General features: G+C 40.3%; 1 protein-coding gene across 4 annotated transcripts in view; it reads right to left on the reverse strand.

The window, feature by feature from the left end:
* Positions 1-612: 612 nt before the first annotated feature.
* LOC115774456 (eyes absent homolog 4-like) overlaps positions 613-27885 on the reverse strand; it is a 49841-nt gene continuing 22568 nt past the window's right edge. Inside the window, exons 3-20 of one of the 4 annotated variants that reach the window (XM_030721754.1) lie at positions 26669-26718; positions 23153-23274; positions 18683-18766; positions 17929-18006; positions 16644-16710; positions 16351-16493; positions 14696-14839; positions 14467-14549; positions 11477-11651; positions 10100-10236; positions 8843-8926; positions 5124-5213; positions 4641-4699; positions 4255-4415; positions 3548-3662; positions 3244-3365; positions 761-861; positions 613-680 (exon numbers count right to left, since the gene is read on the reverse strand). In XM_030721754.1, the coding sequence (XP_030577614.1) occupies positions 654-680; positions 761-861; positions 3244-3365; positions 3548-3662; positions 4255-4415; positions 4641-4699; positions 5124-5213; positions 8843-8926; positions 10100-10236; positions 11477-11651; positions 14467-14549; positions 14696-14839; positions 16351-16493; positions 16644-16710; positions 17929-18006; positions 18683-18766; positions 23153-23274; positions 26669-26718 (1842 nt within the window). In that variant the 3' untranslated portion in view covers positions 613-653. The remainder of the gene's footprint in view (positions 681-760; positions 862-3243; positions 3366-3547; positions 3663-4254; positions 4416-4640; positions 4700-5123; positions 5214-8842; positions 8927-10099; positions 10237-11476; positions 11652-14466; positions 14550-14695; positions 14840-16350; positions 16494-16643; positions 16711-17928; positions 18007-18682; positions 18767-23152; positions 23275-26668; positions 26719-27885) is intronic. The other 3 variants (XM_030721757.1, XM_030721756.1, XM_030721755.1) reach the window with 3 other exon arrangements.

Raw genomic sequence — 27885 nt, forward strand, 5'->3', positions numbered from 1 at the left:
GTAAATAAGATTATATCCCAAAATGCAAAGCCACTTTTTAACAACCCCGGCACCCAGCACGATGAATGAAACACAAAGCTGGAGAAAAGAAGATTAAGAAAATATCCTGGTGGAGTAAACTTATAGTACTTCACTACTTATCTGTTTTTTGTTATATAACTGTCCTTTACTCTCACATAACTACAGCATCAGTTGAAAACAGGAGACACATCACGGCATAACCAGCAGGATTATTTGCTCTAAACAAAATGAGGCCATTCACAGCCCAGTCAGCGTGTATGTTTACGGAGCCATTCATTAAACAATTTCAAATGACATGTCAATTTAATAATTAAGCCACTACTGACACAAATTTGGAATAGTCCATCAGCAGCCGAGCCTCATTCTTAAATTTTTATTCTGACGGTTGCAAAAGTCTCCTGTCACTCCATAAAAACAAAAAAACAAAGCAAGTAGACCAGAAAAAGTAAAGGACCAACACAAAACTGCTGCAGCAAAGAAAGGCAGGCTTCGTCCAATCAGAGCTCACACTGTGCTGAGTAGGCGAGGGGGGTCACGGTGAGGTTGCGGGTCCATTACCTTTTTGGCCGCCTGCTCCTCTTCCACACCGTCCCCAATTACAACATACACTACTTTCCTGCCAAACCTTTGCATTATGCGTTCAAAGCAACTCTCTTTTCCTGCAAAAAACAAATAAACAAGGGGGAGGAAGGAGGGTCACATGGTCAGAGGGGTCAAAGTTCAGGAGTCATTTGTTTACCTGGCTGGCGGCATGCTCTTCATCCTTTCCATCGCCAATCACAACATATGTTATGTTTGTGCCAAAGCGGGAGACTATACGCTCAAAACAGCTCTCTTTTCCTGGAGACAAACAAATGGCTTTCACAGGTTTTTCCTTTGTTTAGATGGAAATAAACACAGGAAGAGGGTAGAGCTGTGCGTACTGGGGTGATGTGAACACACACACGTGTACATAAAAGATAATTTCCCATAAAAGAAAACTGCTCAAATTATTCCCCACATGGTGCATCCTTAGAAGTGTTATGATAAATATAATCAATCTAGTTGCCCTAACAAGAAAGCATAAATGCCTGTGCATGCTGCTAGACTCACACTGCATGTCAACTTTTAGAACTTTTAATGAACAAATACTGATTACGATATTAGTTATTGAATAGTTCCATTTAAACATAATGTACCCTGGAGTCTATGGGGTCCATAGAATCTGACCCTTAAACACTTGCTTTCATACAGATCATCTTTTTTTAATCAAGGCATATCTTATGGTGACAGCACACGCACACACAACAAATCCTTTCTTTTCTTCGTTCTTTCCTTTCTTTCTTCCTTTCTTTGTCTTTCTACCCAACCCAATCTGAGTTGTTTTGCTTCCTCTCTTCAAACTGATGTATGGCTGAATGTCAGTTAGGCATTGGCCATGGTTGCAGTACACTGCTGTATCCAGCTGAGGTTAGAGTCCATTCAGAATGTGGGCGTGCAGCCTCAGCAACATTAGTGTGAGGCCAGATCGAGAACACGAGATGAGTCAGATCACTGAGAAACTGGAAGAATATTATAAGTCTGGGGATAAGTGCGTCATATTAAAGACACTCTACACCACTCTACACAGGTGATTGCACCTAATGTGGCTACTGAAGCATCTGCTGGGTGGAGCTGTGTTTTGGATTATATGAGGTCATCAACCACAAAAAGGTCCTCTTCTCTTTCAATCAAAATTACTAGCATGGGGAGTATAAGAAATGAAAAACAAAACTGAAATGAAAGTTTTGTTTTTTCCCCGCTACTCGCAAAAATCTTGAGCCATTCCACATTTCTTTATATATTCCTTCCAAGGAGCCAAACTTTCTTTTCATTTATTTCATTTCAGTCCAGTCCTTGTACCTGAACCATTTTCAGAGGAATGTTTTATATTGTATGGTAAAGACCCTACAACAATAGAGGGAAACCCCAACAATCAGAAGACTCCCTATTAACAAGCACTTGGTGACAGTGGGAAGGAAAAACTCCCAGTAGAACCAGGAACAGGGAGGGGCAGTCATCTGGGAGGGAGGGGAGAGAGACAAGACAGAAGGTGTGATGTGGAAGAGAGCCAGAGATTAATATTAATATATAATTAATAATAGCAAAGTGATGTATAAAGAGGTGAGTGAAGAAGAAATTATAAAAAAATGCCAGATAAAACACAGTTTGACAGACATAAAATTGTATTTTTACACTTTCAAGGTGATTCCCAAAGAGATGTGTCAAATTTTTTGGCTAATATCTCAGAATGGTGTGCAGTGTGTCCTTAAAATAAATGTGAGGAAACTGGACAGGTGGAGGAAAAAAGTAGACGTTACAAAAGGACTGGACTGAAAATCAGTGGAAACAGCTTTCATTAAGTGATGAATCCATATTTGACATTTCTGGTTGAAATGGTCACAAATATGTACAGAGCAGGTCAGGAGAGAGGAACAACAGTGTCTACAGCCATCTGTAAAACACAGTGGAGGCTCTGTCATGGTTGGAGCTGATTTAAGCCAGCGGTGTTGGAGATCTTGTCAAAACTGATGTATGCATGCAGACAAGTACCATCAGATTTTGATCCACCATGCAACACCATCAGGAAAGCTTCTGATTGGCCGTGACTTAATTTTCAGCCTAACACATTACTAATGTGTAAAACCATACCTGGATAGAAAAACACACAATGTAACACTATCAGTCATAGGTTGACCTCCCCAGAGCCCAGACCTCAACATTATTGAAGCAGTATTGGATCATATTGACAGAACAGAACAAAATGCAGAAACATCCAAAGAAGAGCTTTGAATGTCCTTCAAGAAGCCTGGAAAACTGTTCCTGAAGATTGCTTAAGGAAAGCTGCCTGAGAGAGTTCAGGCTGTGCTGAAGAATAAAAAAAATTGTTAGAATTACACAAACTCTGTTTTTTGCCTTTTATACTATATTTCTCTATATATGTTTCTATGTATGTGTTTCAATAAATTGTTGCACCTTTCTCCCATTTTCCTAGCTAGATCCATGAGGGGTGGCTCAAGCCTTTTGCACAGTACTGTATCTAATGAAATCCTTTTAAAATCATATATCCATTCAGTTACTATTTGATGACTTCCATTTCACAATAATGAAATAATTCATTAATTTTATTTTTATTTTATTTCATTTGATTAACATTTTGGAATGTATGCATGAGTTTGGATATGCGTGTTCATGTGTGCTTACCTATTTTTGTTGCACTGTAAATGTTCTCAATAGGAAAAACAGATCCCAGACTATATAAGAGAACTTTGGCCAGCGCTGGTATGAGCTGTGTTGTAGTCACCAACACATTTACACAGTTACTCCTGAGGGACAAAGAGAAAGAATGAACTATATTATGCACAGTGGAGGTGGGTCAGTAAATGGATAAACAAATCAATGAGTGGCTCTTTAATTAGTGTCCACTGGTGCTAAACATGGCTCAGTTCCAACGCTCTAAGCACTCTACCATCTCTGTAAAGCACAGGGATAAAATGGAAAGTGGTACCTGGAGCTGATGATGGACAGGGACTTGAGTGCGTGGGTGAGCCAGGAGTCAGTCAGAGCTTCCACTTCAGCTCTGAGCTGCAGCCAGGCGTCTCTCTTAGCAGGACCCAGCAAACCTAAAACACAGCACCAATTTCTTTAATTCATAATCAGTCTACAAGGGTCAGTTCCATGAGGATGTTCTGATCCGGTTCCTGATGGAAATATCATATATTAATATTAGCTCTAATATTCTTTTTAAAATCTAGCACACATAAATGTTTGAGCAAAAAAACACAAAATCTTATTTTATTTTGGCATAAAAATAAGCTGCCACTGGCTCCAGCCTACCCACAAATGTAAGGGGGATAAGAGGTTAAGAAAGGTAATGAACCCACAGTAATAATTTAAAAATCATAATTTACAAAGTGTACTTTTTTTTTTTTGCTGTATTTGTATATATGCTCATTATTAATTTGGTTTGTTTTTAATATTCCTATAAGAAATAAAAATAAAAAGATTTCTCAGCTATAACCTGTTCTTTAGTGCGGCTCTATTTTAACACATTGAATATTTGGGCAATACAGAAAAAATAAAATTTTTTTTAAGTACATTTTTTAACCCCAGAAAGGCCATGAATATAATTTTAAAACTTTTCAATTCCTGCAGAATTTAACTAAAATAAAACTCACTTTCAACTCTGTTCTGACTCTATTCTGATTGGCTTACCCCCCACATTGTTTTTGTACGTGCTATACAACTCTTTGACTCGTCGGTAGCGGAAGGCCAGTTTCCTCATCCAGTCGACCCCGCCGCGGACACCCGTAGCCAGGCACAGGTTTGCGCTGGTTGCAGCTGCATGGAAGCCATCAGTTGCAAAACTGTAAGTACTGTCAATAATAATAATATGTTTTATTTGAAAATCTGCTCTGGTAGAAAAAAAACAAGATGGTTATTAACATTTTTCAGAATCTTAAACATAACAGCATACATTTATATGAAAAAATGCAAATTATTTTATTTTTTTTTTTAAATGCAGGCAGTAAAGCAAAATGTATACTTTTAAAATGCATGATTTCAATCATCAAGTTAATATTTAAATTTAAAATAATCACCTTAAGTCCTGGCCGTTGTCGTCTGACGACACGTCATCAATATGTACCTGATCACATTCCTGTATACAGATACACATACAAATGAAAATTATAACAAGTACAATGTGCTAAAGTTAGACTGCAGACATGATGTGGCAGTTACAGTATGTTAACTCACTTTTCACCACAAGAGGGCAGTAGTTGTATTTAAGTAATGGTTTGGAGCTTAGGTTTCCTCCCACAAGCCAAAGTCACAACGTTAGGTAACCGGTGACTGTAAATTGGCTCTAGATATAAATGCCAGCATGAATTTTGTGAACGGTGTAGCCTGCCTTTTGCTCAGTGCCCACTGGTATACACTCCAGCCTCTTCACCATGACCCACCACATGATTAAAATGGGTATATATAATGGATGCATCAATGGAACAATGACATCCTTAACATTATGCTTTGTGCAAAATCTGAATAGAGGGCAAAAACATCTGCCCCTAAAAGTGACTCACCTCCAGGTCATTAAAAAATAAGTGTGTGTCAGCCAAGTTGAAGATCATCTCTTCCATCCTCAGACCCAGTGTTACCGCCATGGGAGGGTCCTAATAGAAGAAGATAACATCATCATGACATCAATATGACAACAAATTTCCAAAGTTACTGCTTCCTCCCATCTCAAAAACCATTTTAGACTTCACACCCCCACCCCCATTTGTATACTTGGTACGTTCCACTCATCACAGCAGAGGCTGACAGACAGGTTGCACTTGTTCTGTCCCATCAACATTCCTTATGCTTTTTTTGGGGGGGGGCAAGATTGTGTCTATTCGTGTGTGTATTGCAAAGCATAGGTACCCGCAAAGGGAGATGCTTGGAGTGTATGTGGTATGTGAATGGTGTGTGTGTGTGTGTGTGTGTGTGTGTTTTGGGGAACGCAGCCCGCTCTGCCAGCCTGGCGCTCAGCTGCAAAAACCATCATCTGTGATAGGTCAGCGAGGGTCGACAGCTTGCTGCACGATTCGCTGACGCTGTCAGACGACCAGAATAGAAAGAAACTAACAGGAAGGAGAGTGAAAGTGAGCGGGCGAGGAGCACAGACATGGACAGGGAGAGAAACTGACAGAATTCATGAGTGTCAGTGCAAAAAGAAGCGCATCTCACCATAACTACATATGTTTCTCGGCATTTGTTATCTCTGGCACAGAATGAAAAACAGAGATTGAAAGAGCATCTGTTAAAATCTCCACACTGACTCAGCACTGGCTATGCTCTACGCATAAACAAAAGTCAGTAGCTCTTATTGCTAAACAAATACTATATTATTACTGCACAAATGAGAATGATTTGTTACACGTTATTAGTGTATTATTGTAAAAAAAAAAATTCATATTTTCAAAACACTTCACTTGTTCAGACAGTGAGCAAAATTAACTGCTTGCAACCAACCCTGATATGTGCTGCAGCTGTTCCAGGGGATGAGGTAAGTTGCAAATGAGTTCTTGCTAAGAGATGTAAGTGTAATTTATTTTTCAAAAATGGCTAGTCTAGTCCAAACAGTCTCGGAGTAAGTGAGAGGAATGCAAAAACTTGCAACCGTCCAAAGTGTCCCATGATGTAAGATTTTGACTGCATTTCTTTCCCCCTCCTTTAATGCCATCACAGAGACACGGAGGTAATGATTATGCTGGATATCTACATTAGGCTCCATAAAAGCCGAGGTGGCTTTTTTTCTTCTTGTTGTTTTGGTCAACTTCAATCCATCACAGAAAACTGTAACTATACGCTCCTTATTAAACAATTCCATGCTCCACCTTCGCTGGTATCACGTAAGCTACAGAAACTCTTCATGATGATGTGAACAGTATACTTTGGCTATAGTAAGAAGCTGAAAGTGAGATTTGTTTGCCTCTGTGCGATAAGATGTCTATGCGTGAATTCACGAAAGGCAAAACAGCAGCTGTATCCTCAATGCTGCATGAGAGGGGCACTTAGGTCTTGTGGTTTCTATGTTAATAGTGCAAACACTATTTTGGGTGAGGTGTGAACAGACACAGCTGCTGCTATATTTCTCAAGGACAGCAGCAGAAAACGAGGTGAAAAAATGCTCTAGCAAATATTTTCAGACAAATATTAAGAGGCATATCCTTTTTTTTCATGCAGATGATTTGCCAGTTGTCATGAGTCATGCGGGTAATCCAGCATGGCATGCTGCGAGAGGGTAAACAGAATCTAATTTGAGTCATTGAAAACATCTAAGTCACAATTTGTTTGCGAGTCAAGACAAATGCAAAAACTCCCACTTCTCTCTTACAAGCTTCTTTTGTGATTTTCCCATTGAATTCGGTGCTTCTCTACAGTAAATACAACACAAATCGAGCTGAATTACCCACAAGACCTCATGTGTTCCCTTCCTCATACACGCACTGATTTACAGCTCACCAGGGCCTGTCTTATGCCCATTAAATCCCAACTACCAAACATTAAAGTCCACAAATGCAGAACAACTAGGAAGCACAAGCCCACAAACCGTATTTGTAAAACGCCTAGGCTCCTACGGCTCAGCGCAAGTCTGGCTCCAAACTGAGAGCCCGCTGTGCCAGCTTTTGTTCAACTGCCAAACTGCAATATCAAAATGGATTTGTGAGGCAAAGCCCGTACAGGCGGGCTGGTGGCTACACCAGTGCCCACAGGAAACGACATCACCCAATAAAAATCTGTAGCCTTGGCTACGTTGGACGACCACAGATCGGTGCCAAGAACTATTAAAATAAAAGGGAACTATAAACAGTGTTGCTGTTATGAGAGAAGGAGAGACCACCAAATAAGTTCACATTGAAAATTGAAATAAAGCCCAATTAAGAAGTGATCATGTTAAATGATCATTTAACTAATTAAAGCATTGGCAATTATTAACAGCTACATTTAAAGAGTTATTTTTATACTGCATGTGATTATGATCTCAAATTGACCGTAACATTCCTGAAGTGGTTGATATCATATTACTAATCTACTGAGAGAAATTAAACTTATTCAGTTTGTGTGCTCAAACACCACCTCTGGTTTCATAGATGGTGTTGGGGGAGTATTGGTATACCTAAAAATCTGCTTCAGAATATTAATTTTCAAAGCTAAAATTCAACCTAATGTTTAATGTTATTTTCCCCCTGTAATTATAAAGAAGAGGTGGACATGCTTTCAGAATGTGGCCATGTACCACCACAGCAACCTCCACACTTTCCTCCACCACAGGGCATGGTAACCTCAAAAGGTTTATTGTGGTGACCCATCATGGGTAAGTATCCATTTGATTAACTGATCATCAGCAAGTATGAGCACCTCTATAAAAGCAGAAATTTTGGCAGTTTGCTGGTCTGGAACATTCAGGTTTGTGTTAGCACAGTGCCCCAAACTCCCCAGCAAAAGAAGAGCTACATCTCAGACTCCACAGGCCTCAGTTAGCAGATTAAATGTTCATGACAGTACAATTAGAAAAAGACTGAACAAGTATGGCTTGTTTGGAAGGGTTGCCATAAGAAATCCTCCTCTAAGAACATGGCAGCACAGTTTAGGTTTGCAAAGTTGCATCTGAACAAACCACAAGACTTCTGGAGCAATGTCCTTTGGACAGATGAGACCACAGTGGAGCTGTTTGGCCATAATGCACAGCGCCATGTTTGAAGAAAGCCAAACACAGCATTTCAGCACAAACACCTCATACCAACTGTCAGCCACAGTGGTTGAGGGGGTGATGATTTGGGTTTATTTTGCAGCCACAGGACCTGGGCATCTTGCAGTCACTGAGCTGACCACAAACTCCGCTGTGTACCAAAGTATTCTAGAGTCAAATGTGAGGCCATCTGCCCGACAGCTAAAACTTGGCCCAAACTGAGTCATGCAACAGGACAATGATTCCAAGCATAGCAGTAAATCTACAACAGAATGGCTGAAAAAGAAAAGAATCAAGGTGCTGCTGATCCAGTCAATGTCCAGACCTCAACCCGACTGAAGTGCTGTAGACAGAAAACAATTCAAGTTATTGCTGCTAAAAGTAGCTGTACAGCCTATCCAATCATGGGGTGCACTTAGTTTTTTCACAAGACTGCATTGCATAGTTGAGGTGCAGCTTAACAGACTGCTGCTGGCTGCTGCTGTCGGTGTCAGGACACACACACCACACCTCTAATAATGTGTAACCTTAGGCGTCGTCATTTAAGTGGAAACACTGTCTTACCTTGCCATATTTTTGTGCATAGGAGCCTGTGAGCAGAGAATGGAAGACAATGATCGTCTCATCCAGATCCCACACAAAAACCCTCTGCAGACAAAAAAAAAAGAGAGAGAAAATGCAAAAATATTATTCTAATTTTGCAAATCTCAGGTCAATGGCCTTCATTTACTAACAGAGCATATTCACAAATCCGCACGTAAATTGTGCGTACAAACTTTTCACACACAATTTAGTGATTTATCAATAATTTCATACCTGAATTTGTTTATACTTTATGAACAAATTTAGATGTGCCTCTGATCAGTGATTGAATTAAAGCCTGGTTGTCTTAGGGCATTTAAACTATTATTATTATTATTATTATTATTATTATTATTATGCTCAGAATTACAGGGAAATAAAAATGTAAAAAAATGTAAATGCATGTAAAGAAAAATACTAAATGGAAAGGTACAGGCTTTTATTTGAAAATTTTTAAATTCATTATCCTTATCTTTCAATAAAAATGACATCACTTATTGTTGGCTGTCATCACTTACAGTCAAATATTTTGGATTTGGGTTAGGGTTAGGGTTAAATTGATTCTAAATTCTATATTTATGTACAGCACTTTGGTCAACTGTTGTTGTGTTAAATGTGCTACATAAACAAACTTGACTTTCTCACAAGTTGTGTAGAATCTGGATTTTTTTTAATGTATTTTTTTTTATTGCTGTGTGTTTCTCTTCTTTGGCTGACAGATCATGTTCTCCTTGTTGACCACCTGTTTTCCTCTTTTTCCTGTAGTCTGCTGATATTTTTCATATCAGAGTGTGCCTCTTCTGGCTTCCTCTTTGAACACAATTGTTTCAGTTTCTTCAGTAGGACTTTCTCCTGCTTTCGTGCCTTACAGGACCAGGCTTCTCTCTTACAACACTGTCACCACTTTTTTCTGCCCCACATGATGGTAAATGCTTCCTTATATAGAGAAATGGGGGTGGTGCAGTATGCAGATGGTATGTAGATTGTATAAGACAAGTGTGCACGTTTCATTAATCAGACAGTAATTTAGCATACACACATGCTAGTAAATAAGGGCCAATATGTGCATGCATGCCTGTATTGACAATGGCATCTCCATCAGCTTCTCACTTGTATTTTGAGACTGCAGTGAATGGAGTGGATAAAGATCAAAGCAAATACCATACGTCCATTGAGATTTGAATGGAATATTCATTCAGTAATCCCAGTGCTCTCCGTGTATGTTTTTTGGTCCCTTACCTCCAGGTCACTATCGGGAGGAGGGGAGGGGTTGTTTTTGCGGCCCCTGCCCCGAGACTTAGACCCCCCACTCCGGCAGGCTCTGTCATCCAGCTCTTTGATGGGTGTGGAAGGGCTCTGCACTGTATCAAAGTCCCCTAAGAGTGTATATAAACACACACACAGGGCTTTTGAATCATTTAAAATTTACATTTGATCAAATATCTGTCTTAAACTGCACAAGCAATCACAAACTATAGTAATGATGTGGTTTGAGGTGATCCCACAGGTGCTCTGGAGTTGTATCCACTGCAGGAGAAGCAATAATTCAGACACTGTACAGTAATAAGCCATGTTGTCAGGTTTAATAATTCAAGGTAATTGGCATGACGGATCAACTTAAAGGCTACCAAGAAACCTAAACAAAAGTACCACTGGTATTCTGACTGATTCATGACGACATGCACATGCAAAGATTTAGCAGAGAAGTGGGAAGATGGAAGTGTGCAATAAATTAGTCAGGTTAGGTAATGTGATGCTTCTTGCTGAGATAGTGTACATACAATTTTCTACATGAGAATATTCACAAAGACGCACGCATGCACGTGCACGTGTACACACACACACACACACAAAAAAACCTCCTAACGCCACATGCTTCCACTGCTGCGCTGTAACTAGAACCAGACTCTGAGCTTCGGCTCGCATATTATTATGTCTCAATCAGGGAGAAAAAGGGAGAAAAAGAGAGAGTGAGAGAGGGGGGTGGATAAAGACACACACACACACACACACACACACACAAAAGCTGGTGACAAAAAAATAAAAATAAATACAGATACTGAGTGAAACTCCTGGAGAAAGAGCAAATGAGAAAAAGTGAGAAAGCCAGTGGAAGAAAAAGAGCTAGTGACAGGAAGAATGATAAGCATCTTTAATCAGGCTTCCTGAATTACAGCCAAAATAAACCAAATAATAATATGGAAAAAATGAAAAGTTGAATATGAATCCATATTTCTGCACACAAGTGTGCAGATTAAGTCATTCTTCCTTCCCGTTTTCTTCTCTGACGTGCCCACCAAAGTGCAATATTTAACGTGACTTGTCTCTAATCAAAGTCTCAGAGGCTAATGTAAACACATGTCGATTCTCCAATTAGTGAGTGCAATGCCAGGTAACTATGGCTACAGTCTAAAGTTACTTCCTGTGCTTCATCATAGTAAAAAGAGGGCTTTGAACTCAGTTATTTAAAACTGTGGAAACAAGATTATGAAACCGCAATCAGGAGTGGTGAAAAAAATCTTTGACATTTGTTTGCATATTTATGAAGTTAGAGTTGGGGTGTGGTGTTGGTAATTCAACTGCTTCATTCTAAACTCTGTCCTTGTTAACACAAACCTGGGTGAAGTTCAGCAGCCTGTCCGGTCATGGCGGGGGTAGGATCTTGCAGCTGGTAGGCTGCTGTGGAGCCTGTGCCATCCACATTGTTGGAGGTCATATAGGTCCCGTAAGGGGAGGTGGAATAATACTGAGGATACTGGTTTTGGCCAAATGTCGTATATGAGGGGTAGTCCTGCAGAAAATAAGAATTATGAGCACACAAAGACATACCACACAAAGAAAAAGAAACAGCGAAATTGAGACGTTGAAAGGACCAGACTGACTTCTGAGGACAGATTTTACAAGTGTTCCCTCTCATGTCTCTAATCTTTTATCCCTGCCTTTCTGTCTTTTATATCTCTGAAACAACTAAAGCCTTGTGCTGCTGCTTTTTACTGACCCAGTGTAGATGGACACTTTTATGAGTCAACTCTCTAAACCTGTCACTACATCTATCTCCAGAAGTCCTTAAAAAAAGGAGCACACAACATGAAGGCACAGTTAGTGTGTGGTCATACATAAGCGCACACAATCACATTGTGTAGGCACAAGCTTTTATTAGTCTATTGTCTAACTTTGCCTACATTCTATCCATCCATCCATCTTCCTTCACTGCTTCAGAGATTATTACCTTGACTTGTATTCATTTCCCAGAGACTTACCCCTACCATGACTTTGACTTGCTTAATGCTTACCCAACAATGAACTTAAACCTAACCTTAAACCAACTAAAATGTTGCAAATCATGCAACTGAGACTTGCTTCTTTGTCCCCAAATAGGAGGCAGGTCCCCACAGTGTGACTGTTTAAAAAGATTTATATCCCCACAACATGAGTAATACAAGTACACAGACACACACACACACGCACACACTATATTCCCTCTTAATCCACCCACATGGGCCAAACCTTGACTTTCTTCCTGTAAACAGCCACATCTATCATAGTGAGACATTAAAATCCCCCTTTAAGCATTTTTACTACCACAATATAATTCATCATATGGACATAGAGAAATACTCAGACCATAACACTCTTTCACAAAGACTAATTGTCTGTTTCTCTCCCAGAATTTTCCCTGTTGCAAGGTTGCATTGTAATCAGATTTTATTTCTTAAAGCTACCATGAAGGAGGGGAAACTGCGTGGGAGCATGACTGGAAAACCACTTCTGGTCTCAAATCCTAATGCAACTGATAAAAATTCCTGATTTTTTTTTTCTTTTTTTTGAGCCAGTATTATAAGGAAAATTACATTTAGTTGATATCAAAGAGCAAACATGTTAGCTTTGTTTGATCTGTTCTGTTTGATAGACAAACCTGTATGAACACATGCATGCAGTATGTACAGCTGTGGTCAGAAGGTTATATCCACTCATCATGGGCATGAAGGTCATGGTAATTTGGGGCTTTTGATGATTTGAACTGTTCTTTCTCCAGGGTGGAATGATTGTACAGCATACAACTTTAATGACTTTACAAAACAACAATTGGGTGCACAAGTTTGAATTTATTATGGATTTTCTCTAATCCACACAGTCAAAATTATACATACAGGCTCAAATATATACATATACTCACTTAAACCTTTTAATAAATGGTGTTTAAAGTTTTACCATGTCATAAATTGACAAGTCCAAGCCTGTTAACTCCTTGTTACTGATGATGATGATTGACTACAAGTGGTAGTTTTCTCTTGTATTTGTCTGACAGCACTCATTGGACTGACCAACACTCAGAGCAATGGGAAAATCCAAGGAACTCAGTGAAAAGCTAAAAATGAGAATTGTAGATTCACACAAGTTGGGAAGGACTGCCATTTCTAAACAACTGTAGATTCCGAGATCATCAGATCAAACAATCGTATGTAAGTGCAAGGTATTTGGATATGTCACCACTTTGCCAAGATCTGGAAGAAAACCCAAACTATCACCCTCACATGAGAGGAAATTGGTTACAACCCAGGAACCATTGAGGCTCAAGCCTGCCATGAACTGGAAACTCCTGGAACACCAGTGTCACTGTCGAGTTTCACATCACTGTGGACTAAGAGGGTGCTGACAAAAAAGAAGCTCCAAAGATGACCTTCAAGCCAGACTGAATTTTGCAGCTGTCCACATGGACAAGCCAAATGCCTTCTGGAGAAATGTTTTATGGTCAGATGAGATACAGACATATTACAGAGATACAGAGATATTTGGCCACAATGACAGAAGGTATGTTTAGAGGAGTAAAGGTGAGACTTTCAAACCTAGGAACGCTGTACAAACTGCCAAGCATGGTGGTGGTAGTGTCATGTTCTGGGGCTGTTTTGCCACCAGTGGTACTGGTACATCGCACAAAGTGCATGGAATAATGGAGTAGGAGGACTACCCCCAAATTCTTCAACTTCACCTCAATTCAACAGCTAGACAGTTGAAACTGGGACACAGTTAGGTGTTCCAACAGGACAATGATCCCAAACACATATGAAAACTTGTCTTTGAAATGGATAAAGCAGGATTGAAGGAGTAAGCTTCTGGAAAGGCCTTTCCAAAACCCGGACCTCAACCAATATTGAAAATTTGTAGACTACGCTTAAAAGCCAGGTCCATGTCCGGAAACCAACCAATTTAAATGAACTCTGCCACTTCTGCCAAGAATAGTGGTCAAATATCCAGCTAGAAATATGCCAGAAGGTTGCTGATGGCTACCAAAAGTGTCTGGGCAACCTGCAACTTGCTAAGAGACATTTAATCAAATATTAGTGGGGTGAATGTATATATTTGAGCCTGTATGTCCACTTTTGACCCTGTGTGGATTAGAGAAAATCCAAAATAAATTCAAACTGGTGTCCCCAATTCTTGTTTTGTAAAGTCATTAAAGTTATATGCTGTACAATCATTACACCCTGGAAAAAGAACAATTCAAAGAAATTATTTTTAAAAAATTAATAAAAATTACCATGACATTCATGCCCATGATAAACGTGTCAACTTCTGACCACAACTATAAGCAAACACACTTGTACCTGCTGTGTGGCAGTGTAGTTGGCGGGGTTGGACACTGAGTTGTTAGTGGTGTAGAGGCCTGAGGAAGGAGTGAAACTGGAACCTGTTGGACACATTCAAAAAGTAATACCTTTTTCAGCAAGAACTTAAATACTGAAAATATTTTCTTTAAAATCAGAAGAATGTGTTATGTTCTCTGGGCTGAGATGGTGAGTTAAAGTTGTTACATAGGCTGCATTACAAACTGACCTGGCATTGGATAGGGTGAGTACGCAGTCTGTCCAGGCTGAGGTGTAGTAAAGCCGGTGCTGTAGCTGAGGCCTGTCTGCAGAGGAGATTGACTCTGGGCTAAGCCGCTTTCTGTTTTTATGCCGGGAAGCATCACACCGAGGTCTGTGGCAATAGAAAAAATAATTATATTAAATGATTCAGCTTTAATTCAAGAGGTTTAAAAAAAAGTATTCCATTAACTGTTCAGAAATTACAGCCACATTTATACATAGTCCTCATTTTCAGAGGCTCAAAATTAACCGAGCATAATTTTAATATAAAGATTGTTTTTAATACTTGGATGAAAATCCTTTGCTGTCACTGACTGCCTGAAGTTGCTGCTTGTTTGTGGGTCTCTCTGCCTTCAGATTTGTCTTCAGTAACTGAAAAGCATGGTCTGATGGGTTGCGATCAGCTGACTAACTTGGCCATTAAAGAATATCCCATCAGAGAGAGCCTCTATTTCTTTGCCTTCAGAAACTCTTGGGTTGCTTTTGCTCCTTTGGACCCTTAATGTTTGTGCTGTGAAGCACTGTCCGGTCAGTTTTGCAACATTTGGCTGAACCTGAGCAGAGAGTAAAGGCCTGTGCACTTCACAATTCATCCTGCTACTTCTATCAGCAGTCACATCATCAATAAACACTAGTGACCCGGTTCCACTGGCAGCCATGTACATTAATCTTGGTTACATGCGTCCAAAGATTTTTTCAGAACTGTGCATGTTTTCTGGCAAAGTCTAATCTGGCTTTGCTGTTCTTGAGTGTAACCAGTGGTCTGTACTTTGTTGTAAACCCTCTGTATTTTCATTCATGAAGGTGTCTCTTCATTGTAGACAATGGCAAATTTATCTGGGATTTTTAAGCCTAATGACGGCCTCCCCCATTTACATCAACATCTCACTGGACTTCATATTGAGAGTACCAATGAACAGCTACCAAATATGAGCTCAACACTTGGAATCAACTCCAGCTTGCTTAATTTGTCATTGAATAACAAGTGAATAGGCCTCACCTGGACATGAAACGGCTCATCAGTCAACTGCCCAATTAGTCTTGAGCCTCTGAAAAATGGGGTACTGTGCATAACAATGTCTCTAGTTCCTAAACAGTTAATGTAATACTTTAGTTAAACCCCTTCATTAAAGCTGAAAGCCTGCTCTTCAGTCACATCTTGATTGTTTGTTTTAACCACCAAAGTGGTGTACAGAGGAAGAGTTACAAAAGATTGTTTCACTGCCCAAATACTTACAGATCTAACTGTAAGAGTTCACCTTGAATTCAGTTTATTCAAATCTTTGGCTATGCCACTTAGCAATGATTGAATGGGGAAAATATTTATTTTCTCTCCAAATGTAATACAGCATAATGAGTTTACTTATAGTATTTAAAAAGGCATCCAAATCACTCACCTAGCCCAATCACATCAACTGAATGGCATGAGAAGACCTAGTTTGAGTTTGAATGTCTTCTACCCTAAAATAATACCCTAACAGTTAGATTCACTCTTTATATACATTTTTTTTCCTTTACATCTGTAGTTCAGTTTTTTTCTATAGTCACTTTTTATAAATACATGTAATATTAAAAAAGTCCCTATATAAAGTGGGTGTAGCTTCAGTGTGTGATGGTTCACACCATAGGTAGACAATCCATAGGCTTGGCCTGTCTGAGAATAAGCAGTATAGACGGTTGATTGCTGCATGCTGCTGAACTGAGGTTGGCCGGTGTACGTCGGCATGGAAGGGGCTGCCGGCGTGGAGAGGATGTGGGGGTAGGGCCTGTAAGAGGAAAGAGACACACTAGGATGAGGTGAAGTAGGTATTTTGCATTTAGGAGTTATTTTGATGGGTAAAATTGGACTCTAGCTAACTGTACAGAAGAGGGTATGCTAACAAAGACGCCTGTTCTGTTTAAAATCTCAGACTTACTTGGACGGGTAGAGGGGAGGAGAGTACTGGTGGGCTGAACGAGGGCTGTATCCACTGCTGGTGATTACTAAAAACAGCAAGATAATCAAAAACAACAAGGCAAAAACATGTTACGGATGATGCCAACTCAAATCTTCTGTTTTCGTGCACATTTAACAAAATTCTTCCTGAACAGCACAATTCGGGGCCTCCAGCTTATTTGAGCCGAGATGCCGTTCCAGTAAACATAATTTGAAGCATTTTGAATGGAGAGGAGCCAAATTCTTCCTTTAGAGATCACTGCAGTCCATGAAACCCTTACAGTGGGCCTCATAGTAAAACACAATGTGTGTTTGTGGTCATTGAGATGTCAGAGCTCAGTACTGAAAAACACCCTGCTGTGTCTAAACCCCTCTTTCTGTTTTGTGGAATGGCTGTGTGTGTGTGTGTGTGTGTGTGTGTGTGTGTGTGTGTGTGTGTGTGTGTGTGTGTGTGTGTGTGTGTGTGTGTGTGTTTTGGAGTGTGAAAGAGAATGGGGACGTGTGTGAGTCTAAAAAAAAATAAAAAGGCAAGTGTAAAATGTCTTTGCCTCTCTCTCATCCCTCTGCCAGCCTTTGATGATGATGCAATCCAAGGACAGGCAATATTTCACTGGATTAAAGTTTTCAGCAGGTCTACCAGTGAGCACAAATGGATGATGGCGTTGTCTGAAAAAAACAGAGCAAGCCAAGCAGAGGCCAAAAGGCATTTAAATTTCTGTCTATCTGATATCAGACTGAATCGTCAACTCATTATGCTGTTTCCATCGTCAGTCTTCCATCGACTCCACTTGTGAGGGGATTTGAATTTTTTAAGCCATTTTTAAACAGGCCGGTGTATTCGCCTGAATCATATAATGTATATTAAAGATGGAACTCTGAAAAGTTAACACCATGCGATCATCTAGTCACCACCCTTTAAGTTTCCTTGGTTTCTCTGTCAGATCCACCCCCTTCACTAAGTGAACAGCACTAGTGTTAGTTGATCAGCTAGGTAGTGATCAACTTTACTCTGGCAAGGAAAAACAAACTATAATCCATGCAAAATACAATCCTCCTCCTGCTTTTGTCACGAGTCATTCTTGACTCCCCCAGTGAGGCTTGGCAGATTCTTAGTCCTCCTATGCTGTTCACTAGACTGACCTTTTTTGACTGAGAAGTTTCATGTCTCGATGCCCCGTGTATGAAACAACTCAGACTGACAAGCCTGGACTTTGGCGATATCTGTGAAACATGTACATTTCTGTCCAAAGATGTGTGCGCTTTACCTGAGCCTGCGTATGTGTCCAGCGCTGTGTCGCCTGTCGTAGTAACTGTATCGCTGTTGTTCAAAGGCTCTGTTTTCACTTAGAGGAAAAGGAAAGGGTCAGCATTAGGGTAAAGCAGTAAAGACTTTCCACAACACACACAAAACACACACACACAAAGAAAACCTTATTACATAAGAGCATAAAACTACCATGCAATTACAGCATGTCAACTTAATGCTGCGTGCAGGGTTCCCATTGCAATTGCTATTAAATTTCATAGCTTTTAAATGACTATCTATTACCCCTATGACCTTGAGGTTTTATTCTTTCATTGTTTTCTGATGTTATTTTTAAGATCAGGATGAGAAGGAAAATCACAAAGTGTAAGTAATACATTCAAAAATTAATTCATGCAAAGTGAGCTTTAGTAAATATTTGAGATTTTTTGACTTCCCCTGCAAATTCATCAAATTCATCTCTTCTCAGAGGGTCTTTGGTAGGAACCCTGTAAATGTATATTTAAAAGAAATAAAAAAGAAACTCCACACACTGTAATAAACTGGGATGCAGGAACACAATGGGATTCATAAAGCAGAGAGAAAATTCACAGCAAACCAAAATCAGTCAGAGCAACTCTGGCAAAAACCAACCAAATGAAAAACAACAAGTAAACAACCGTGGCTAGCTAAAACTAAAGAAAGACATCCCTTGTGCATTTAACGTATTACTGTAAAGTTTTCAGTCTGGTATTCACACACATGCACCTCTGTACCATATTCCTTGGAGCCTGTGGCAGGGGACGGGCTGCTGCAGCCCAACAGCCAATCAGCCGTGTTAAGAACAGTCATGCTTTCACCTATAGGGGTGCAAGGTGGGAAGGTGGTGAGGATGTGGCCCACTGAAAACCAGATGCAGGTCAAAGGTATGCGAGATCACATGGTACTGATCTTTTCATAGACATCTGCATTTGATATTTTTGTATATTCCTGAAAAAATAGTTATATTATGGGAACATTTTGGAACTTCTGTTTTTTTTTCCGGACTCTCTTGGGTCAATAGCAAAGCTTAGAAATAAAACATCAGTGAATACATATATATAACTCATAACCTGCTGAATTTTTGAATAGATTAAACCAAACTTTAGAGGTGCTGGTGGATGTATTTTGTTACCTTCGGACAAAGCCAGGCGAAAAAGTGGTTTTGGGGCTTAAGCTGCTGTCAGGCAACTTTTTGTGTCAATTAACTGAAGCCACCTTTTTTGGTCAAAGTCACTACACTCTACTGGAGAAAAAAAGAAAAAAAAAAAACAAGGAAATTTTAATTTTACCTACACAACCTGTCGCTGCCTCAATCAGATATTTTGTTTGCGTTCCTGTTATTTTAATATGTTGATTCTAAATTTGACTGTTAAAGAGTCACACAGCAACCCATCTCTTCAGAGGGAAAAGAAAGAAGAGAAGAAGTGGGTGCAGCAGCCATCCCAAATTAATTTAAAGCTACAGACACTGAAATAGACCAAACTAGAGGTATACAGACATAGTGCAGTGAACGATCTGTGTGGTATTTGGGGCTGAAACTATAAATATACTTTAAGGAAACGTTAAGGGAAAAAGGTTATCCAAACCTACTTGGCCCTGTATGAAAAAGTAATTGCCCCTTAACCTGATAACTGGTTGTACCACCCTTGGCAACAAGAACTGCAATCAAGCGCTGGAATAACTGGCAATGAATCTTTCACTTCACTGTGGAGGAATTTTGGCTCACTCTTCTTTGCAGAATTGTTTTAATTCAGCCACACTGGAGGGTTATTAAGCATGGACGGCCTGTTTAAGGTCATGCCAAACCATCTCAAATGGATTTAAGTCCGGACTTTGACTAGGCCACTCAAAAAAAAAAGAAACTTTCATTTTGTTTTTCTGAGCCATTCAGAGGTGGACTTGTTAGTCTGTTTGAGATCACTGTCCTGGTGCATGACCAGGACAGTCATGTCCTGGTCACTTGAGCTGAAGCTCAAGCTCACTTGAGCTTCAGGGCAGAGAGCAGAGTTCATGGTTCAGGGCAGAAAGCAGAATTCATGATTCCATCAGTTACAAGTCATCCTGAAGCAGCAAAGCAGCCCCAGACCATCATACTACCCCCACCATGTTTGACTGTAGGTCTGATGCTCTTTTTATAAAATGCTGTTAGTTTTATGCCAGATGTAGTGGGATGCAAATCATCCAAAAAATTCAACTTTTGTCTCATCAGTCCACAGAATATTTTCCTCAAAGTCATCAAAATGTAATCTGGCAAATGTGAGATGAGCTTTGTGTTCTTTTTGGTCAGCAGTGGTTTTCTCCTTGGAATTCTCACATGGATGCTAGTTTTGCTTTCTTAACCGAGGCAAGTGAGGCCTGCAGTTCTTTAGATGTTGTTCTGGGCTTTTTTGTTACCTCCTGGATGATTCATGTTGGTAGGCTGCACACTCTAGGGAAGCTTCACCACTGTTCCAAGTTTTCTACATTAGTGGATAATATCTGCGTGGTTCACTGGAGTCCCACGATCTTAAGATCGTGGGACTCCAGTGAACCACGCAGATATTATCCACTAATGTAGATAATGGATAATATCTGCGTGGTTCACTGGAGTCCCACGATCTTTAGATCGTGGGATGAAGTGTTGAGAAATTTTAGCCTGCTTCACTTTGTCAGAGAGGTTCCATTTAAGTGATTTCTTTATTCAACAGTGCCTGGCAGTAATCAGGCCTTGGTGTGGCTCGTGAAATTGAATTCAGCTTTCCAAAAAGTGTGGTTAATCACAGTTAACTCATAATTTAACAAAGGGGGCAATTACTTTTTCACACAGGGCAAGGTAGGTTTGGATGGCTTTTTTCCCCCTCTTAATAAATGAAACTGCATTTTGTATTTTTTGATGACCTGAAACATAACTATGACAAATATGCAAAACAAACAAACAAACAAACCAAAAATCATTAGACTTTTTATCATCAAACATGGTGTTTTTTTCAGGGTTTTCTTTTGTAAACACCAATCACTAGCAAGCATCTGAAAACTCAATTGAGTTCAGGACAACTTCATTAATACCCTAAGGGAGCAATACAGCCCACTGGACAAGCTGTAATGAAGAAAAATGGATTGCTATGGAGATGGCCTCTGGGTCTGAGCGTTCACTGATGTCAGGTGAGGGGAATGTTGAGTATGTAGATTGTTTTGGCTGTCTGTGAAGCCCAAGCTCTGTCTGCTTAAATCATTAACTGTGAGCTCATCAAAAATGATTTAATGTGCTCTAATACGGTCTCAATGTGCTGTTAGTCCACACCGAGCACGGCTATTTCTGTGACTGTGAGCATGTTAACACATCAAAATGACTAAAATACAGCATCTCACTTTTTCCATTACATTATTATTATTAGAAGTGGTTTCCACCGCCTGGTAAATCAGCAATAGATCAAAGGATGGCCCTCAACAAAAGCACCCTGTCCAGTGCTATATCATCAAACTGTCCTGACAGAAATGCTTCCAGAGGACAGAGCATGAGAAAGTGGGAGGATCAAGGGTGAGAGAAGAAAAAAGATTAACAGAAGGAAGGAGAAATTCATACGGGCACAGAGTAAAGAAAAAGAGAAGAGCGGGCTCACTGGTGTTGACATATAAGAGACCAGTGATGCTTTAATGCTCTTGTAGAGGAAATAGTTTCCAGTGGGATTTTGAGCTTGCTCTCCAACACACACATACAGACACTTTGCCAGGCCGTTAGCGGAGGAGAGCAGAAGTGCTTCGCCGTGTGTTTACACACATTCTCCAGTGGTTTACTCAAGAACTCATGCCAGCGTGGAAGTGTGTATGCATGCATTCGCATGTGCGTGTGTCCTTCCATCTCTATAAATTCCTCCAAAAGTATTTATCTCTGCATGCTGAAAGGCTTTCTGACTGATGATTTTGCAATAAATTTCAGAGCATTACATTTTACTCATCAAATGCTTTTGCCTAAGTGACTTTCAACGTGTGCATTCAGAGTTAAGATCATATAAAACACAAAGGGCAATGAGTATCTTGAGTGGAGGTGCTTGGACTTTCAGCTAAATGTTACAAAATGTAAGAAAAAAAAAAGTAGAAATCAATAAATATATAATTGCTGCATCAGTGACTCTCCTCTTCAGGCTTCAAAGAAATAATTCACACTTTAACTTTAACACACAGTGGATGTAGCATTTTAAGTGATAGTACATATGGGCACATTTGTTTCCTTGCTAAAAATGAGAAAGGATTAAATTCATTCTTAGAGGGTTAGATTAGCTTAGCCTGTAAACACAACCGATTTGGCAGACCACCACCTTTTTAAGCTTAAAGTATTAAATCTTGTTTGTTAAGTTCATAACAGAAACATCCAGTTTTTTTTTTTGTTTTTTTTTTAATGTAGTATATTTGCCACAGTTGGCCAGCCAGGGTTTTTGTTTTAAAACTCTTTCAGTCCTTGTGCCAAGCTAACCTAATTTCTGCTTCAGCATGACAGCGTCAGATTCAATTTAGAAGTTGAGGGGCCAGAAAAAAAAAATAAAAATAAAAAAGCGTGACTAAAATATCTGTATCTGGAAAAGCCTTTTAGAACAGGATGAAACTGGTCTGCCACAAAGCCACTACCACTGCCTTTCATGTCACTGTTTCTAGTTTAAGATGATCTCTTCACAAAAGGGGGAAGTGACAAAAGAAGACATGAAAAAGCAACAACAACAACAACAAAACAACTATGTTTCATGTTCTTTAATTGTACAGAAACACAATGGGCAGTCAGCAACGCAAACCTTTGCTGCAGCAGCACATGAGATGGTCCTTTTTCATAGAAGATTGTGAACAAAGAAAAATTCATGTAATTTAACAACAATCTTTACCTTTAAAAATGAAAGTAAAATTTCAACTTTAAAATGTTTTATTTAACCTAATGTCTCAGGGTGGAAGGGAGTCTTTGATGAAACCACAGTGATCAACTACTTTAAAGTAATGTGGGATGGGGGAGAAGAGTGGGGCGCCAAAGGCACATGAGGCCGCTTTCTATAGGAACTCTTTTTCTAGGCATATAATTAAATAAGCGCATTTTCCCTCATAGTGACCTTCTTCCTCGGGGAATGTGCACAGCTTTTATTAAACAGTTGAACAGCACACTTCTTTGAGTTTAGGATTGATGACTGAATACAGAATACAAGAGCCCCAAATCACAAAGCACCAAACATGTCCTGGCTTCTCACCTCCTGTTCCATTGGTGGTGATAGAGGGGCTGCCAAGGTTGTTTTTGTCCAGCTTGGAGCCTGTTGAATCTCCACCTCCCACACGGTTATGAGGACTGGCTAGGTCCTGCATTTCCATAGACCTATTCGAGGATGGAAGATGAGGAGTAAACGAGTTGAACTTTCTTTTTTTTTCCTCTTTTTTTTTAATGTATAGCAGATCAACATCAATATGTTCTCACAGGTGGGAATTTACATCTTTCATACATTATGTTAAGATCCTGCTGTACTGTAGATCCTCACAGTCATAAACTTCATGCTTCTCAGCACCAGTTAACTTACATGAGCACGTGTTCAGAGGGGCTACACCTTGTCTGTGGGCCTGCTGGCTCTTTTATGGTGCGGCTGTGTCTATGCGTGTGTGTGTGTGTGTGTGTGTGTGTGTGTGTGTGTGTGTGTGTGTGTGTGTGTGTGTGTGTGTGTGTGTGTGTGTGTGTATATTCACTTCTGGGCTCCAATACAAACCCACAGCCTGCCAGCATGCTTTAGTTTTACAATGTGTTCCACATGCATGACTGGGACGAACCAGCACACAAGGTGGTAATGGTAAAGTAAGAGTGTGTCTGCGAGCGTGTGTGTGTGTGTGTGTATGTGTGTGTGTATGACTGAAAGTGGAAGTAAGTAAGACATGAAAAGAGTGCAGATGCACATGGTGGAGTGTAAGTCTGCCTTTTGTGTATTAGCGTTTATTGTGGCAACAACTGCTCTGGCTATAGGCTCTATAAGCCCCAACTAAGGAGTGCAATTCCTGTTAATGCATTTTTATGCATGTACACTTCAAACAAATGTATATAAAATACTTTATTAGGACTTTTCATCACTGTTGCCACAAACCCACATTTCAGTACATTTGAACCCAGACATAGTTTCATGTTGAGTCGGTCTGTGTATGGACCATGCTTCATGTGTGTGTGTGTGTGTGTGTGTGTGTGTGTGTGTGTGTGTGTGTCTGTGTGTGTGTGTGTGTGTGTACGCGCGCGCACACGTTTGTGAACACTGACTCACACTGCCCGCAGGTTGGTCACACTCGTGCTCTTGTGTGAGACATCAAAGCCAGAAATGACAGAGATGGAAGAAGAATAAAACAATGTGGGCTGCTGCTGCTCTGTGTGTGCGCGCACATCTCTGTGTGTGTGAGAGAGGGTGAGCATCTGTGTGGTGGTCTGGCAGCAGGCCATCTCAATGCTATGGGCAGATAGTATCGCCACACATGACTGCAACCCACAGTCAGACTGACAGGTATAAACATATAGCTTTCAGCAGATGAGAAAGACCTTCCTAAAGGGTGCAAAACAGAGAGCGCATGAAACATAAACACTCTAAATCAGCTCTCTCCGTCTCAGTCAGCTCTATTTTTGCATTATTTACAGCTAAACACTCACTTTGCTCTCTTGTGCACTGCTTTAATGTCAACAACACTTTACGGCGGACAAAATAACAAGCTAAGTGCTACCTTCAAACAAAAGCTTGAAGTGTATCTGCTACACAAGAGAGAAGTTAAGAACTTTCACAGATTATGTCCCCCCCCCCATGCTTAAAACCCTTCATCCATCCTTTTCTTTTGTCTTTCAACAGCAGGAAATGATTCTGTCTCCCCTTCTTGTTTTTTCCTCTTTTCCCTCTGTTTCACTCCTCTCGGGAGGCGATGGCAGGAGTTGTGGTGTTTCATAAACTCTTTTCTGGTTTTCACATCATGGCCGGTCATTGAAAAAATATGCTGCATATTACTGAGATGCACGGCGCATTTTGTTAAATTAGCAGATTTGGGCTTGTGGCTGGTTGTTGATTTATCTGTCATTTTTTTTCTATTAATAGAATAATTTATAATATAAAGACAACACTTTGGTGCCTCTTTGCCAACTCCTTCTGCAGGCAAAATACTAAAAACAGCTTAAAGCTGCAGTACAGTGGGACGCATTCTAACACTGTTAAGAAGCAGAAGAAACTGCCTCATCAATAAGCTGCCAAAAGGGGGACAAAAGGGGGATACGGGCAAGTGAGAGAAGAATGGCAAAGCTGCAGGATCCTAGCACACAGTATGACTATTTGCACAGCTAGAAAAGTCAAATACCCAAAATGTCAGTTTGAGACTACTCTGTTTCTCCAAGTTAAGATATTTTAACAGCCCTCAAAGTGGATAACTCAAAAAACTATGAGTAATGTTACTGTTTGCAAGTTCTTTGGCTTGCTTATTAACACATAGATAACTAGACACATCTGATCTGTGTACAATAAAAAGAAACGCCCATTAGAAAATCCAAAGACGGCATCTTTAAATGTCTTCTTGACCAACCAAAAACCAAAAATTTACAGTTAATAATATTTAATGTCAAAGCACCAAATCTGTTTATCAGAAAAGTTAAAAACCAGAATATATTTATCATTTTTTTAACACTCTGCCTTAACCCCTTAACTGGCAGCAAAAAAATCACCTGACAAAAACTACATAACGCCTTCTGGTCATTATTGGCTCTGAACAACCCATTTCATAGCCTATTAATCGGCTGCGTCTGGTCCGCGGGCCGAATGAAGTGCATTTATATGGCAGGCTAGACCCGCCCATTTTGACTGACACCTCATTCGGCCAATCATGTTAAGAAATGGGTTTCCCAGAGCCAATAATACTCAGAGGGCGTCACGTAGCTTTGTCAGGTGATTTGGTGCAGCCAGTTACATGATTGGCCGAATGACGTGTCAATAAAAATGGGAGGGTCTAGCCTGCCATATAAAAGGGACTACAAACGGCCCGTCACTGGGCCCTTGCCAGTTAAGGGGTTAAACTGACAAAAATGGTTAATCCATTATGTGAAGAGCTGCATATTATTCACTATGAGGCCAAAAGTGAAGGGTCACATACACATTACCAGTATAGAAGAATCCCATGCCATGATGCTCCCGGCGCACAGTTTTTATGCTGATGTTAATGCATCCACTTTGCACTAATACCACTTACAATGTGGAATATCCAGGAGGCGTATTCCACAAACTGGCATCCTACCGTGCTCAAACTCAGAGAGCTCTTTAGAATAACCCATCCCTCACAAATGTGCATGGCTAGGTGCTGGCTTTTATACACATTTGCCCATATTGTGGATTTCCACCTGACTAATTGATTAACTGAGCAACAGTTCCAGCCCTAAATAAATGACTGTGTGTACAGCATGCTCCCTTTGCTTGTCCGTTCGATTGAATCAGTATATCTTTTCCTCTTTGTGAGTGTATGTGTGCACTTGTGTGTGTGTAGGTGTGCAGTTTTAGGACACTGTGGTCTTGGGGAAGTGCTGATGACCTCATCACTGCTCGCAACTGCAGTGAAACCTCACCTCTCTGCACCATGACCAGAGAACTAGGACACACATAGACACACACACACACACACACAAACTGCATACCAACACACACACACACACACACAGGGACTTCTGAAAAAGCCAGTTCTGTAGCTTATATTATAGAAACAGACACATATGAGCTTACCTGACGTCTGAAGGGTCTGGAACATGAGATTCACTGTGTGATTTCTTCACCTGCAGAGAAACCAGAAGAAAGGAAATGTTACTGAACACACACACACACACAGCTTATAAGAGAAAGTGTTTATTGTGTCATAAACAAGCCTCATAAACCAGTTTATGAATTAGCTTGATTATATTAGTATCTATAGTGCAGTGATTTACACATTTGCCTAACAAGTGAAAGATCCCCAGTTTGATCCCAGGAAGTGACACAAATCCCTTTGGGATTTCATCAGGAAGAACATCTGGTATAAATATCAAATCATGAAATTCAAGCATGCGGCGCTACACACTGAGGCGACCGCTTATTAATAAGTGTGCAGCCAAATGTAGCTTTTATATAACAAACGTGAACTGTTGTGAATAACACCCAGATAACTGTCTGCCCTCAGCTCCTCCAGAAAATGCAAAGAAAATTCTGCCAAAGAGGCACAAAACCCAAATCGCATCACACATTACCTCAGCAGTTAATGACATCATCTTAAATCTGGCTTAAAATGTTCTCATTTTCAAATGGGAAATGTTAAGAAAATGAATCAGGAGGTGGTGTCAGTAGTTGTAGGTGCCACTGTGACAGAAGTACTAACTGGCATCTAAGTGACAGATATTAATTTTCCCTTGTTCACCCATGACCCTGCTCCAGCTCAAGCTCAAGCCTCATTTTCCACCCTTAAAGAGTTGAAAGGTCAAGGCGAGGTCATGTTAGGTCACAGCACAGGGTTCAGTCTTCGCCGTTTAACAGGTCACCACAGACACTAAGTCAAGCCTTAAGTTTGGAGGGGTGGGGGTGGACGTAGGAGATAACTGGGACATTTGGTTATGTCAATCAGTGTGTGCTGGAACCTTTTACTTCATCAGTGATGCAGGGAAGAAAAAAAAAAAACACTCTTCAGGCTCTGTGGCTTTCCACCGCAAAGTTTCTCCGTGCTCACACGCAGGCTGGGGTTTTATGTGTGTTGCTATGTGTGAGGGTATGTGGAGCTAGACTGCAGACCAGTGGTTCTCTATTAAAATTCCTCTCTCTTATTTGGAACAGGAACTAATTAGAACAGTAAATGCAGGGCGGAGCGAGGGCCAATGTGTACCAGCTGCCCTATAATCACTGTGTCAACACAGTGTCGAGGTGCAGGGCACGTGTGGGGTGCCAAAGAGACGCACTCGTACATGGAAATGCACACA

This window comes from Archocentrus centrarchus, chromosome 24, assembly GCF_007364275.1.
Source record: "Archocentrus centrarchus isolate MPI-CPG fArcCen1 chromosome 24, fArcCen1, whole genome shotgun sequence".
In the NCBI taxonomy this organism is placed as follows: Eukaryota; Metazoa; Chordata; class Actinopteri; order Cichliformes; family Cichlidae; genus Archocentrus; species Archocentrus centrarchus.